The sequence below is a fragment of the Coregonus clupeaformis genome, unplaced genomic scaffold (assembly GCF_020615455.1).
Source record: "Coregonus clupeaformis isolate EN_2021a unplaced genomic scaffold, ASM2061545v1 scaf2576, whole genome shotgun sequence".
Taxonomy (NCBI): Eukaryota; Metazoa; Chordata; class Actinopteri; order Salmoniformes; family Salmonidae; genus Coregonus; species Coregonus clupeaformis.
In genome coordinates, this window is record NW_025536030.1 from 6,040 (window position 1) to 21,714 (window position 15,675).

The 15,675-nt window shown below is 43.3% G+C and overlaps 1 protein-coding gene across 1 annotated transcript; it reads left to right on the forward strand.

The window, feature by feature from the left end:
• Nucleotides 1-12,491: 12,491 nt before the first annotated feature.
• LOC123488915 (metalloreductase STEAP3-like) lies at nt 12,492-14,650 on the forward strand. The gene is made up of 2 exons (XM_045219649.1): nt 12,492-12,620; nt 13,151-14,650. The coding sequence occupies exons 1-2, from the start codon at nt 12,516-12,518 to the stop codon at nt 13,439-13,441; spliced, it is 396 nt and encodes a 131-aa protein (XP_045075584.1). The 5' UTR covers nt 12,492-12,515; the 3' UTR covers nt 13,442-14,650.
• Nucleotides 14,651-15,675: the final 1,025 nt, after the last annotated feature.

Sequence of the window (15,675 nt, forward strand, 5' to 3'; positions counted from 1 at the left end):
CTGTGATATTGGTAGGTTTTTCTAAGAGGAATAAACCCACACAAATAAGGTGATGGACATCCCATATCAAGATTACATTGCCCACATAATTGATGTCCTGCTTTTCCCACCATTGCATGTGAAAACATAATTTCTCTATCTCAGACACGAAAAGATTGATTCAACCTAACACTATCAGAGTCCCATTGTTGATAGACTAACACGTGGAGGACGTGAGCTGATGCTGGCTGCTGGCACAATGTCAGATCCAGACATATCCCTTAGGAGGTGGGTGGACTTGAGCTATCAATTTCATCAGCAACAGGCCTGGCTATCTCCAAGACAGATTCAATCACATGTTATCACTTTAGCTATCTGGATTATCTCGCTAATCTCGAAATCCAAAATGATATAGTAACAGGTCACTGAAAACGTACACATAAAGAGATTAGTGGTCATCAAAGTATGTAGGTTTGCATTAGAGTAATTTCAAGTCCAGATCAAACAGTTCCTCAAAGAGAAGGACAACATGACATGGTTGACCCACATCAGAGTAACTGCATAACTCAAGGCGATGTAGAGTTTCTGAGTGGCCAAAGACATGGCAAGCTGTTGTGTTTGAAAAGGAAAGGAATCTCCGGTACACTGGTTCTCGTATGATCCACAATGTGTATAATGGATCTCAAAACTCCCCTCTGTTTTCTATATATAGCATCCATTACATTTCAATCAATCAAAGAAATACACCAAACCACTCACATAAGAATACAAGTAAAATGTATGAGCTTTTATCTGAGGATCAATTGTATATTAAGTTGGACCTGTTTCATTTAGCACAAGTGAAACCAAACTCTTATCTGTGCTCCATCCAGTTCAGTAGAAACACATTTGTTTCCATCAACAAAGGATAAATGCTTACTGCCTCATTACTCACATGGCTGCTGATGTGACCTTTCCCAGGGATTTGTACAATACACCTTTGGGCGATAACAAAACAAGGGAAAGAGGACGGGATGGTGCACCACTATCCATGCTATGGAGGTCATGGCAATGAACTGCTGCCCTGTGATACAGTCATTAGGTACAATGTCCCTAATCACACAACTCGTCAGGAGGATGCTATGTTTTCAGATGCCAATGGAGGTAGAGGACTCAATCAAACGTCACATAGCCCAGCATATCCAGCCTTAGTTAGGAACATGCAGAATATTTTTAAAATTTTTTATTTCACCTTTATTTGACCTGGTAAGCCAGTTGAGAACAAGTTCTCATTTACAACTGCGAACTGGCCAAGATAAAGCAAAGCAGTGCGATAAAAACAACAACAGAGTTACATATGGGGTAAAACAAAACATAAAGTCAAAAATACAACAGAAAATATATATACATTGTGTGCAAATGTAGCAAGTTATGGAGGTAAGGCAATAAATAGGCTATAGTGCAAAATAATTACAATTAGTATTAACACTGGAATGATAGATGTGCAAGAGATGATGTGCAAATAGAGATACTGGGGTGCAAATGACCAAAAATAAATAACAATATGGGGATGAGGTAGTTGGGTGGGCTAATTTCAGATGGGCTGTGTACAGGTGCAGTGATCGGTAAGGTGCTCTGACAACTGATGCTTAAAGTTAGTGAGGGAGATAAGAGTCTCCAGCTTCAGAGATTTTTGCAATTCGTTCCAGTCATTGGCAGCAGAGAACTGGAAGGAATGGCGGCCAAAGGAGGTGTTGGCTTTTGGGATGACCAGTGAGATATACCTGCTGGAGCGCATACTACGGGTGGGTGTTGCTATGGTGACCAATGAGCTAAGATAAGGCGGGGATTTGCCTAGCAGTGATTTATAGATGATCTGGACCCAGTGGGTTTGGCGACGAATATGTAGTGAGGACCAGCCAACAAGAGCGTACAGGTCACAGTGGGGGGGGTAGTATATGGGGCTTTGGTGCCAAAATGGATGGCACTGTGATAGACTACATCCAATTTGCTGAGTAGAGTGTTGGAGGCTATTTTGTAAATTACATCGCCGAAGTCAAGGATCGGTAGGATAGTCACTTTTACGAGGGCATGTTTGGCAGCATGAGTGAAGGAGGCTTTGTTGCGAAATAGGAAGCGATTCTAGATTTAACTTTGGATTGGAGATTCTTAAGTCTAACCAGACTCTAGGTCATGTATACTGAACAAAAGCATAAATGCAACAATCTCAACGATTTTACTGAGTTACAGTTCTTATAAGGAAAATAGTCAATTAAAATAAATAAATTAGGCCCTAATCTATGGATTTCACATGACTGGGCAGCAGTGCAGCCATGGGTGGGCCCTGGAGGGAATAGGCTCACCCACTGGGAAGCCAGGCCCAGCCAATCAGAATGAGTTTTTCCCCACAAAAGGGCTTTATTACGGACAGAAATACTCCTCAGCATACCCCCACCCTCCCTCTGACGATCCCGCAGGTGAAGAAGCCGGATGTGGAGGTCCTGGGCTGGTGTGTTTACATGTGGTCTGCGGTTGTGAGGCCAGTTGGATGTACTGCCAAATTCTGTAAAATTTTATTGGAGGCAGCTTATGGTAGAGAAATGAACATTCAATTCTCTGGCAACAGCTCTGGTGGACATTCCTGCAGTCAGCATGCCAATTGTACACTCCCTCAAAACTTGAGACATCTCTGGCATTGTGTTGTGACAAAACTGCACATTTTAAAGTGGCCTTTTATTGTCCTCAGCACAACGTGAACCTGTGTGATGATCATGCTGTTTAATCAGCTTCTTGATATGTATTCTGCCCTGGAATTGCGTTCCCATGCAAAACTAGACAGATAGCTAACAACTGAGTCTTCAATAAAACTTCCAAGGCGTGACTTTTCTTGAACGAATGTATTGAAAACGTTTATGTTGTGAAACTGCAAATACAGAAAATAATATACTTTAGTATTCAATTCACATTGACATACTGTAGCTGTACATTATACATTTCAAGTTGAAGTTGCATAAATACAAAGCAAGTGCCAAGTTTCCATATATCTGGCATGACGACAAACCAAATAGATAATTACTCTATGAGTAACAACTAGCCAACTCCTTTCATTACTCTAATAATGTACAAACACCTCTGTACAATAACAAAGCATATTACACTAGAAACAGTAACAAACTATAGTATGTTTTACACTTCTTTTACATGACGCACGAGCAAACTAATACAGCTAACGGCATCCATGAAAGTCAATGCAATTTGCGTGAGTAAATGTAACCAACTAACATTGATAAGTAAGCAATTCTGTCAATAACAATATTATCATCACTTGCAATATGCTTGAATTGAACTTACAAACAAATATTTTCCGAGGCTGAAGCGTAACAAGAAATAGTTGCACTGAAAGAACTGTACAGTAGCGTGTTTCTAGCTGCTTGTCTGCGTGCAGAATGACTACTTTACTTCCGTTTTTTTTTGTGTACATAATTCTAGGTACCAGAAAGCTCCACTAGGGGGCGCTAAACACCATGGAACACAATGAAAGTCACTCTTAATCACTATAATAAAAGAATCTGTTACCTTCTAACAAGATGGCAGCACACTCCCCACCTGGTATAATGAAATTGTGCCACTATGAAATAAAATATTTTGCCTCTAGGATGCTTCAGAAAGAAGAACAACAATCTCTCTAGAAATCATGGTGAATAACAATCTAACACAGGATGCAGTCGAAATAGCAATAGCCTTCAATTCCTACTTTATTGACTCTGTCAGGGTACTGACACAGAACCCCTCCACTGGTTTCTTGGGCTCAGTGCTAGTAAATGATGCTCAACCTGTCTTCATCATAAGGGAGGTTTCTGAGTCAAATGTAGACAAGGTGATTAGCTCACTAAAGAACTCTAAAGCCAAAGATGTGTTTGGGATGGACTCTACCTTTCTTAAAAACTACAAAGAGTCACTCATTGGCCCCATTACTAAGGTCACCAACACATCTATTGGTCTCGGGGTGTTTCCAAGGGTATGGAAGTCGGCCATAATAACGGCCATCTTTAAATCAGGCGACCCTGCTGATGTGAGTAACTACAGGCCCATTAGTATACTACCTGTGGTGTCAAAGATTGTTGAAAAGTGTGTAGCAGAACAACTGATTGCCCACCTCAACAACAGCCCCTTCACATTACATTCCATGCAGTTTGGCTTCAGAGCGAAACACTCCACAGAAATGGCCAACTGCTTTTTTCTGGAAAATGTGAAGTCCAAGATGGACAAAGGGGGCGTTGTTGGGGCTGTGTTTCTGAACCTAAGGAAGGCTTTTGATACTGTTAACCATGAGATTCTCATCACAAAATTGTCCAAGTTCAACTTTTCCCCCGATGCCTTGAGATGGATGAAATCATACCTTGAAGGCAGAACTCAGTGTGTCAGAGTGAGCAATGAGCTGTCGCCCACTCTTAGCTATGATGTGGGTGTGCCCCAAGGGTCAATACTGGGGCCCCTCCTGTTCAGCCTGTACATTAATGATCTGCCTTCTGTCTGTACTGGGTCTGAAGTTCAAATGTATGCAGATGATACAGTGATATATGTGCATGCAAAGAGCAAACAACAAGCTGCACAAGAACTCACTACTGTAATGGTCCAGGTTACAAAGTGGCTCAGTGACTCGTGTTTGCATCTCAATGTGAAAAAACTGTTTGCATGTTCTTCACAAAGGGGGCAACAGATGCTACTGAGCCAGAAGTCTATGTGTCAGGGGAGAAGCTCCAGGGGGTATCTGATTTTAAGTACCTTGGCATCATACTTGATTCCAACCTCTCTTTTAAAAAGCATGTGAAAAAGGTAATTCAAATAACCAAATTCAACTCTAGCTAATTTCCGATTTATACGAAATTGTTTGACTACAGAGGTAGCAAAACTGTACTTCAAATCTATGATACTCCCCCACTTAACATACTGCTTGACTAGTTGGGCCCAAGCTTGCTGTACAACAGTAAGACCTATTCAGTCTGTCTACAAACAGGCTCTCAAAGTGCTTGATAGGAAGCCCAATAGCCATCATCACTGTCACATCCTTAGAAAGCATGAGCTCCTGAGTTGGGAAAATCTTGTGCAATACACCGATGCATGTCTTGTATTCAAGATCCTAAATGGCTTGGCTCCCCCTCCACTCAGTATTTTTGTTAAACAGAAAACCCAAACATATGGCAGCAGATCCACAAGGTCTGCCATGAGAGGTGACTGTGTAGTTCCCCTAAGGAAAAGCACCTTTAGTAAATCCGCTTATTCTGTGAGAGCTTCCCGTGTCTGGAATACACTGCCATCAGACACACAACTGCACCACATATCACACTTTCACAAAATGCTTGAAGACATGGCTAAAGGTCAATCAGATTTGTGAACATGGTCCCTAGCTGTGTGTTGCCGCATTCCATGTCTGTTGTCTGTAACTTGTGAGGTGTGGAAACACTTTGTTGCTTTTATGAATTTTGTCTTGCTGCTTTTTGTTCTATGTTGCTCGGTCTGTATGCTACGTCTTGTTTGTCCTATGTTGCTATGTCTGTATGCTATGTCTTGTTCTATGTTGTTATTGTCTATATTGTAATTGTTTTTAATAAACTGCCCAGGGACTGCGGTTGAAAATTAGCCGGCTGGCTAAAACCGGCACTTTTACTGAAACGTTGATTAATGTGCACTGTCCCTGTAAAAATAAACTCAAACTCAAACTCTGAGATTGGTCTCAGAAACACCTTAGCAATCCCTTGCTTGACAACCTTTAGTTCTACTTTCCTGACCTTTTCGTCAGTACTGGGAAAGGTTTTGACCACAAGTCCGACTGGCCAGTCATTTCTGTGCGTCTGACTGTCTTTCAATAAGACAACATCTCCCACTTTCACATTTGGCTTTTCTGCTGTCCATTTTCTGCGTCTCTGCAGTGTTGTCAGGTACTCCTGTCTCCACCTTTTCCAAAAAGTGTCAGCGAGACACTGGACTTGCTTCCCCTGTTTTCCATGAAGATCGTTCATGTGGAAATATCCAGAAGGGGCTGAGGTAGCGTTGGTCTTTTGTGTCAGTAACATTGAGGGTGTAAGAATGGCAGGCATGTCAGGATCGGTTGACACTGACACTAGGGGTCTCGCATTGATTATTGCCATAACTTCAGACATAAGAGTGCTCAAGACCTCATGTGTGAGACGAGTGGAGCCCGTCTGAAACAGCATAGCATCAAGGATACGTCTGGCAACCCCAATGAGTCTCTCCCAAGAACCACCCATATGAGACGAGTGTGGGGGATTAAATATCCAAGTACATCCCTTGTCTGAGAGGTATTTAGTCAACTCTGAGTCATTTGTGTCGATTCCCAGTTCCCTGCAGGCACCTATAAAGTTTGTACCTCGATCAGAGCGTAGCACTTTTGCTGGACCACGGATAGAGAAAAAAACACCTCAGCCGCGTTGATGAAGCTGGATGTGGACATGGATTCGATGAGCTCAATATGGACTGCTCTAGTAGACATACATGTAAAGAGTACCGCCCAGCGCTTGGAGTCTGCACTACCACCTCTAGTGCGACGAGTTATGACATTCCATGGTCCAAACACATCAAGTCCAACACTGGTGAATGGTGGCTCTGATGTGAGTCTGTCTGCAGGTAAGTCCGCCATCTTTTGGTCAACTGACTTTCCTCTAACCTTACGGCAGGTGACACACTTGTGGATGATACCAGAGACCAGATGTTTGCTCCCAATAATCCAGAAGCCTGCTGCTCGAATAGCTCCATCTGAAAAATGACGGCCCTGGTGAGCCACTTGCTCGTGATAATGTCTTACCAGCAGAGTGGCGACATGATGCGTCCGTGGGATGATGAGAGGATGTTTTTCGTCTTGTGACAGGTCGGCAGAGGATAATCGGCCTCCCACCCTCAGCAACCCATCCTCATCAATCACTGGGTTCAGCTTTTTGAGTGTACTTTGTTTTGGTAACTCTTTTCCTTTCTCAAGGCATTTGAATTCCTCTTTGAAGGCTTCATGTTGCACACAGTGAATGATTGTTGTTTTGGCTTGTGACAACTCACTTGTACTGCATGGTTTTTTACACTGATGCCAGCCTCTGCAGTTGTTGTCGTCCGCACTTTCGTGAAAGGATCTGGCAACATGAATGAGTCGTGCTGTGGCTCGATTGAGAGCTTTCCAGTTCGAGAACCTCTCAAAGCGATGAGAGCCGAATTGAGCTCCAGAAACCTTAGTGACGAAGGCAGTGACGTCTGGCCGAATCTCTGCGTCTGCGTCAGGCTCTACAAGGTCAAAATTGATGGTCTCAGACTCACTTGAGTTTGCTTGAGCCAGAAAAGGGGGACCTGAGAACCAACTGGTGTGCTTTAAGAGTGCGGCTCGTATGGGCCTGGTTGCATGGTCTGCTGGATTGCTGTCAGTGTTTACGTAACACCACTGGTCTGGATGGGTAGACTTCCTGATACGAGTTACCCTATTGGCAACATACACATAAAATATTTTGGTGACATTGTGGATGTAACCGAGAACTATCTTACTGTCTGTGTAGAACTTGGCTGCATTTACATCAATGTCTATTTCGTCTCTGATCAGTTCATACATCTCAACAGCTAGCACAGCCGCACACAGTTCTAGGCGTGGGATAGTGTGGGCGGTCGAGGGGCCAATTTAGATTTCCCCATGACAAATCCAACATGGCATTGACCTTCCGAGTCAATAACTCTCAGATAGGCTACCGCTCCTATGGCTACTGTAGAGGCATCCGAGAAGATGTGCAGCTCTCTTCTTTGAGTGGTAGACAAGGAGACTAGGATGTAGGGCCGCTGAATATACAGATGTTCCAACTCCATCAAAGATTCCTTCCACATTTTCCATTCCTCTTCTTTTTCTGTGGGAAGGGGGGCATCCCACTCACTCTGATCAGAAGAGAGTTCTCTGATTAAGGCTTTCCCTTGCATTGTTATTGGAGCCACAAACCCAAGGGGGTCATAAAGACTATTCACTGTGGACAGGATGCCTCTCCGTGTAAAAGGCTTCTCATTGTGGGACACCTGGAATGTGAAGCTGTCTGTTTCCAGGTTCCAGGAAAGTCCCAGGCTCCGTTGAAAAGGGAGAGGATCTACTCCGAGTTCCAAGTCTTTTAAGTCCTTGGCACGGTCCTCCATGGGGAAGGCTTCCATAACTGTTTTGCTATTGGATGCAATCTTGTGTAGTTTCATGTTGGACTCCGCTAACATTGCTTGTGTTTTTTCTCATAATGTTGATAGCTTCTTCTGGAGTAGCTACTGATATCAGCCCATCATCGACATAAAAGTTCCTCACTACAAACTGCTTGGGTTCTGACCCGTATTCCTTCTCACCCTGTAGAGCTGCTCGTCTCATGCAGTAGATGGCTACGGCTGGTGAGGGGCTGTTCCCAAATACATGGACTTTCATCCTGTACTCAGTTATGTTTCTATCTGGTTTGTTGTCTTCATACCAGAGAAACCTTAAGTAATCTCTGTGATCCTCACGTACACCAAAACAGTAAAACATTTGTTGCACATCTGTCGTTAGTGCAATGCCATCCTTGCGGAAGCGCATTAAGACGCCCAAGAGTGTGTTGTTTAAGTCTGGACCCCTGAGCAGGACGTCGTTCAGTGACACGCCTTGACACTCAGCGCTGGAGTCAAACACCACTCTTATTTGTTCAGGCTTTTGTGGATGGTAAACACCAAATATTGGCAGATACCAGCGTTCTTTGTCTCCCTCTAGTGTCTGAGAATGTTCAGCTTGGTCGTTATCCAGCATCTTTTGCATGAAGTCAATAAATTGAAGTTTCATGTCAGGCTTTTTGTCTAAAGTCCTACGAAGTGATGTGAGACGCTTCATGGCCTGCTCCCTGTTATTAGGAAGATGACGTCTAGTGGGGCGAAAGGGTAGTGGAGCCACCCAGTTGTTTCCATCATCCTGGAAAACCTGTTTGTCCATAATGTCCAAGAAAGCTTTGTCTTCCACAGATGGTGCTGGTTTATCATCGTCTTGTGTTTTGTTGAACACGGAACATCCCAGGCTGTCTGTGTTCACAGTTGTGCTTGGATCTCTCGAGTGCCCTGTAGAGAGAGAAATGTGTTGCTGAGCTACGCTGCTGTAGTTCTCTTTCACCTGGATGATGTCAGGGCAAGGGCTCAGATAGGACGTGCGACCATTTTGAAGTATGTTTGTCCTGAACACGTTAACACTGGCTGGTCGGTGAGCCGTTCGCAGACAAACTTCACCCACGATGACCCACCCGAGGTCGAGTCGCTGTGCATAAGGAGTGTCGTGGGGCCCATTGATTTGTTCTCGTACCTTGTGTACCCTTAAGATGTCTCGTCCTAAGAGCAGGAGGATGGGAGCGTCTGGGTCCACAGCTGGAATTTTGTCCGCCACTGGTTGCAGATGGGGATGATGATGCGCAATGTCTGGGGAGGGAATCTCCATTCTATCGTCTGGCATCATGTCACACTCTATCAGAGTAGGGAGAGTGAGCTGCTTGTGTCCGTCTATAGACTCCAACATTAAGTTGACGGCTCTCCTGCCTGAAGTCTCTGTTACCCCAGAACAGGTCTTCATGGTGTATGGAGCAGAGTTGTCATTGATGTTGAAGAGATTGAAAAACTCTGTCTTGGCCAGAGATTTGTTGCTCTGTTCATCAAGCACTGCATACATTTTGACAGCTTTCTCTCTTTTCCCAGCTGGATAAGCTTTGACTAGGCATATTTTTGAACATGATCTTGGATTGGCTGCCTCACCACAGATCTCGGTACACTTTGAGGTGACTGATAGAAGAGCATCTTCACCTTGCTCCCCGCCATGCTCTTTCTCTGCTGTAGCGGTGTCTATCGTTGAAGGAGCTGGACCTGGATGCAGAGCAGCAAGATGTCTGTCGCTGTCACACTCGGAGCACTTGATTGACACCTTACAGTCTTTAGCTCTGTGCTGAGTTGACCCACAACATCGGAAACAAATGCCATTCTCTTTGAGATATGATTTGCGCTCATCTAGCGGTTTTGTATCTAAATCCGCGACACTTTTTAAGAGGATGAGGCTTGTTATGTATTGGACAGTGATGGTCAGGGCTTTCAACCTTTGTCTTACTGGGTTTGGTTTGGTGGTCTGAGGGCTCAGATGACACATCTGTTTTGTGTACAGTCACAGGTGTCCTGCTGCTGTACCTGACAGGTTTCTCACTTTTCACAGACACCTGGGTAGTTGAGGTGTAGAGGGTGAAGCTGGGGTCGTTTCTAATTTTCGCCTGGTTCCTGATGAATCTCGAGAAAAACGAGAATGGTGGGAATGCTACCCGATAGTCCTCCTTGTATTTGGATCCCTGTGCTATCCATTTCTCTTGTAAACTGAATGGAAGTTTCTCTACTATAGGGTTTACCCCACGAGATGTGTCCAGATAAGCGAGGCCTGGAAGGTACCCTTCTTCTTTAGCACACTCCAGTTCGAGAAGAATGTCACCCAGTTCTCTTAGTTTGTGATTGTCTTTGTTAGACAGTTTTGGAAATTCATCAATTTTCTTCAACAGTGCATTCTCGAGCACTTTGGGTGTACCATAGCACTCTTCTAGTCGTTGCCAGACCATGTTAAGCCCTGCTGTTGCATTGAGAATAAAGACAGATCTAATTATCTTTGCTTGCTCAGACGACTCTGCCCCTAGCCACTTGGTAATTAGATCTAACTCTTCCCTGGCTGATAGATTCAAGTCTCTAGTCGCATTGAGAAAATATGCTTTCCATGCCCAATAATTTTCAGGACGATCATCAAACTTCAGGAGTCTGGAACTCACCATCTCACGGTGCAGGAGGTACTTGGTGAGTTCTGGTGCCACTTGTGACTCAGGGAAGCTTTGTGTCGGTGACTGGAAGTGGGTCTGTTTTCCCTTTCCACCATGCTGCTTTTCATTTATTTTGTACGGAGAGTCTCTGCTCATGCTCCGTTGTTTGCTACTTTCTGGATTGTGGCCTGTAGCTGGGTCAACACTAAGCTCTTGTGTCTCTACTTCAAATGGCATTTCAGCAAAGTAGGGCCTAGCATGTTGTTGCACATACTCACAAGTACGTTGGACTGGACTTAAGGGCTGTGTCCCTGTGTTGAGTTCTCTGTGGAGCTCTCTGCGTTCAGACTCTACAGCTTCTTCAAAGGCTACAGCTTCAGCCAACGCAGCAGCAGCTGTTCTCTCAACTTGGAGAACATATAAACTTGCATCCAGTTCCGCTTTTTGTTTCATCATAGAAGCTTCCTTTTCAGCATAGGAGACTCGAGCACGCACTGCGTCTGCCTTGGCACGTGCTTTGATGGCTGCACAACTCGCCGTTGAGGATCTGCTTGACTGTTTTGATGACCTTGATCTTGTAGACTGAGACTTGGTCTCAATGTGCTGAAGAGGCTCCTCCATCTCTCTTACTCGCTCCTCTTCCTCTTTCTGTCGAACACTTGCCTCTGGTTGCTGCATCGTAGACTGCTGGTCATCCCTAGGATCAGAGGCTTTGTTGGCTAATGAACGTAGAATCATAACCACCACGTGCGATTATTCTTGTGCTTGAGCCCGCCGTGATGATGTTTTTTCACTATTCTGCCCTGGAATTGCGTTCCCGTGCAAAACTAGACAGATAGCTAACAACTGAGTCTTCAATAAAACTTCCAAGGCGTGACTTTTCTTGAACGAATGTATTGAAAACGTTTATGTTGTGAAACTGCAAATACAGAAAATAATATACTTTAGTATTCAATTCACATTGACATACTGTAGCTGTACATTATACATTTCAAGTTGAAGTTGCATAAATACAAAGCAAGTGCCAAGTTACCATATATCTGGCATGACGACAAACCAAATAGATAATTACTCTATGAGTAACAACTAGCCAACTCCTTTCATTACTCTAATAATGTACAAACACCTCTGTACAATAACAAAGCATATTACACTAGAAACAGTAACAAACTATAGTATGTTTTACACTTCTTTTACATGACGCACGAGCAAACTAATACAGCTAACGGCATCCATGAAAGTCAATGCAATTTGCGTGAGTAAATGTAACCAACTAACATTGATAAGTAAGCAATTCTGTCAATAACAATATTATCATCACTTGCAATATGCTTGAATTGAACTTACAAACAAATATTTTCCGAGGCTGAAGCGTAACAAGAAATAGTTGCACTGAAAGAACTGTACAGTAGCGTTGTTTCTAGCTGCTTGTCTGCGTGCAGAATGACTACTTTACGTCCGTTTTTTTTTTTTTTACATAATTCTAAGTACCAGAAAGCTCCACTAGGGGGCGCTAAACACCATGGAACACAATGAAAGTCACTCTTAATCACTATAATAAAATAATCTGTTACCTTCTAACAAGATGGCAGCACAATATGCCACACCTGTCAAGTGGATGGATTATCTTGGCAAATGAGAAATGCTCACTAACAGGGATGTAAACAAATTTGTGCACAAAATGTAAGAAAAATAAGCTTTTTGTGCTTGTGGAAAATTTCTGGGATTTTTTATTTCAGCTCATGAAACATGGGACCAACACTTTACATGTTGCGTTTATATTTTTGTTCAGTATACTTAGGGATGGGGATGAAATGGGTGAGTCACGACAGTGAACCTTCCCGCCTGTCAAGGGTAATTATAATTCAGCTGCTCTCTGTAGTGCCCTGTACTGTGCTAATAATTAGAGGGAACACACACACAGACACACACACGCGCTGACTACAGGGGCTCATTAAGGACAAATGTTGAGCTTGTAGGTCATACTGTCCCCTTGGGCCTCTTTACTACACTCGTGAGCTAATATACTGCACATATAATATACCACTCAAGTCACCACTTCCTTTCACCTCACTAAGATGTTGAGTTATTAGGTTATGTAGAAGGTTCAAAGGTCAACAGCCAGATCCCCGGTGTTCTGTACATCTGGGTAGGCCAACCTCGTTTGCATTTACAGTCTTTCATAAAGGGGTTTGTTTGGGTATGGATGGAGTATTTTTTAAAACGTTCAATATAAAATGGGCCATCACCATCGGATCTCACGACCTGACATTGTATTGAATAAAAAAAACTGGATTTCAAACCAAATTAACTTATAGTGAGTACATCTGAAGCCGGCTATCACCCAGCTTCAGTTCGATTCAAATACGTTTTCTCCCCTCCAGTCCAGACTTGGCTACACCGCCCTGGTGATGGCCACCCTCCACACGCTGACCTATGGCTGGGACCGGGGCTTGGACCCGGAGCAGTATCGCTTCTACCTCCCTCCCACCTTCCTGCTGGTGCTGGCCCTGCCGCTGGCTGTGCTGCTGGGGAGGCTGGCTCTGTCCCTGCCGTGTGTGGCTCTCCGGCTGAGTCGTATCAGGAGGGGTTGGGAGAAGAGCCGAGCCATCCGCTTCACACTGCCTGAGGACGAGTGTAACGGGCCATCACAGGATGACATCAGTAATGTTTGAGAGAGATGCTTGGTTTAGTCTTACATGCAGGGTTGAATGAAGGAAGCATGGAAGACACACACACACACAGGCAAGTGGCGATGGGAGAGAAGTACTGACCGTGTCATTATAAGGGATGGAATATCACCAACAGTAGCCTTATGCATCAAAAACAATTTAGGGATTTCAATGGCCTTTGTTTTACTAGTGAACATGCTACTTGTTTGGATGCCATTTCATCTATAGCACTACTGTTTACCTTGGTATATTTATCAAGAGAAATGAACTATGGTTGTATTGCTCACTAAGCCTCCGGCACATGTACAGTTATGCATTTCGGATATGGCTATTATAGTGCTGCTTTTAAATTTGCTGCCGCTACTCCCTTTGACTAAACTGGAAACCAGACATTGTCATTGTCTTCCTACTAGTCTCTTAGCCAGTCAAATACTGGGCATCCAATGCTATCGCACAAATCAAAATAAAAGTAGCCTCTGTCTCAGGCTTTCACTTCAATGTGAGCGAAGCCTGGGCATCCGAGGCTGTACTTGTAGTACTGTTAGATGCCTCAGCTCTGTCCTGCTCGCGGCTGAATCTGGCTCAGCTGTCTGATTTGCCTGCCCTGACGCTAAGGTCAGTCAGAGCCAAAATGTTGCAACTCACAACAATGTCATCGGTTGTTTGGGGGTGTCATGCCTGCTTCTGCTGTGTAATCGCTTCTTACTGCTCGGAGATGTGTTTAGAAAATAGACCTTTATATTTTCTGCCTTAGATTATTGTTGCACTGTTTTTACGCGTCAATGAATGCACTATAATGTTTAGACTTTACCTGGTCAGAGTCTTTCAAAGATCAAATGTGTGTCAAAGATTGGAGAAATGTACTATCAAGTCCCAAATTGTTGCTGGCACCAAACCCAGTCGAGGATGGCTCATGTTTTGTTTCTGTGTTGAAGTTACACTGTGATATAGGTATAATTTAAATATGACATTGTATAAAATGTACTAATTTTATTGAATGATCAAACAAACCTGCTGTCATGGTGACTCAATGGTACATCTGAAATTGTAAGAGCTATTTTATATTCTCTGACTGTTACATTTTTTCTTGCGTCACTTGTGGTTCTGTTAAATGTACGAATTTCCATTGGTTTATCCACAAAATGAAATCAAAGACATGTATATTTTGATAGTGCTTATTTTCAGAATAAACACAGTATTTTCCACAACTTACCAATTCATTGTTATGTAGAAGTTCATGAATGTATTTTTATTGTCTCACTCCTTACTGACCTGGAGATAGATTGTGGACACATGCTGTCCTCTTGTGGTAGCTATAGGCTATTGCATTTGTCACCTCTCATTTCATTGCTTTCCAATGGAATTTGAGATGTCACCACCACCTACTCAAGGGTTAAAGGTAAGACAACTCCCATATGAAATCACGGAAGTGAGCATTCCCACATGTAAGGAGTAGCTGGGTCTTTTTCTGGGGAACAACATGTCTATGGTAAACAGAAACCTCGTTATTTTTTTGTTTTTATGTGCAGTAACTAACAATCATCTGTTTAAAATGTTAGATACCTTCTAGGTGTCATGCATTTCTTTTTAAAACAGTTTTTTTGCAGCGAATCTATTATGACGCTACTGCAAATAGCTTCGTGTAGACACATGCATTTTAACTGATGTGTGTGGCATATAGGACTGATTTTGTCATAGGGAGAATTTTTGGGGTGTTAAGGTATTCAACTTATTTTTAAGTCGGATACAAATATTTTGACACAATGTGGTGTGGAAGTATTTTCAGCATCCGCTGATTTACATATTATTCTCAGTATATAGGGGAAATTATGTGTGTGGTTTTGTTTAACTGACCTTGTGGTACCAGAAGTCCTCACAAGGATAGTAAAACAAGAACATTTTGACAAGTGGGGACTAAATACTATTTTAGGTTTAGGGTTACAATTAGGGTTAGGGTTTGGGTTAATGTTAGGTTAAGGGTTAGATTTAGGGTTAAGGAAAATAGGATTTTGGATGGGAATCGATTCTTTGGTCCCCACAAGGAGCGCAATACAAAACTTTTTTTTCTCTTCTCGAGGCTGAATTTGAAAAGGCTGCGGATGAGGTGAGGAGGCTGACCGTACAACCTAGCTACGCTGAACGATTAGTTACCGGAGTGTAACTCCAGTTCTATGAGTGGAGCGGAGCCCCCATAGGGGAGCTCTGCTCCTAGTGGTTTACCCTCTGCCCTAAGGCAG

Coding starts and splice junctions, on each gene's coding strand:
- LOC123488915 (XM_045219649.1), top strand. CDS start 12,516: ATGGGACCAACACTTTACATGTTGCGTTTATATTTTTGTTCAGTATAC. Junction 12,621..13,150: donor AACCTTCCCGCCTGTCAAGG/GTAATTATAATT, acceptor TCTCCCCTCCAG/TCCAGACTTGGCTACACCGC.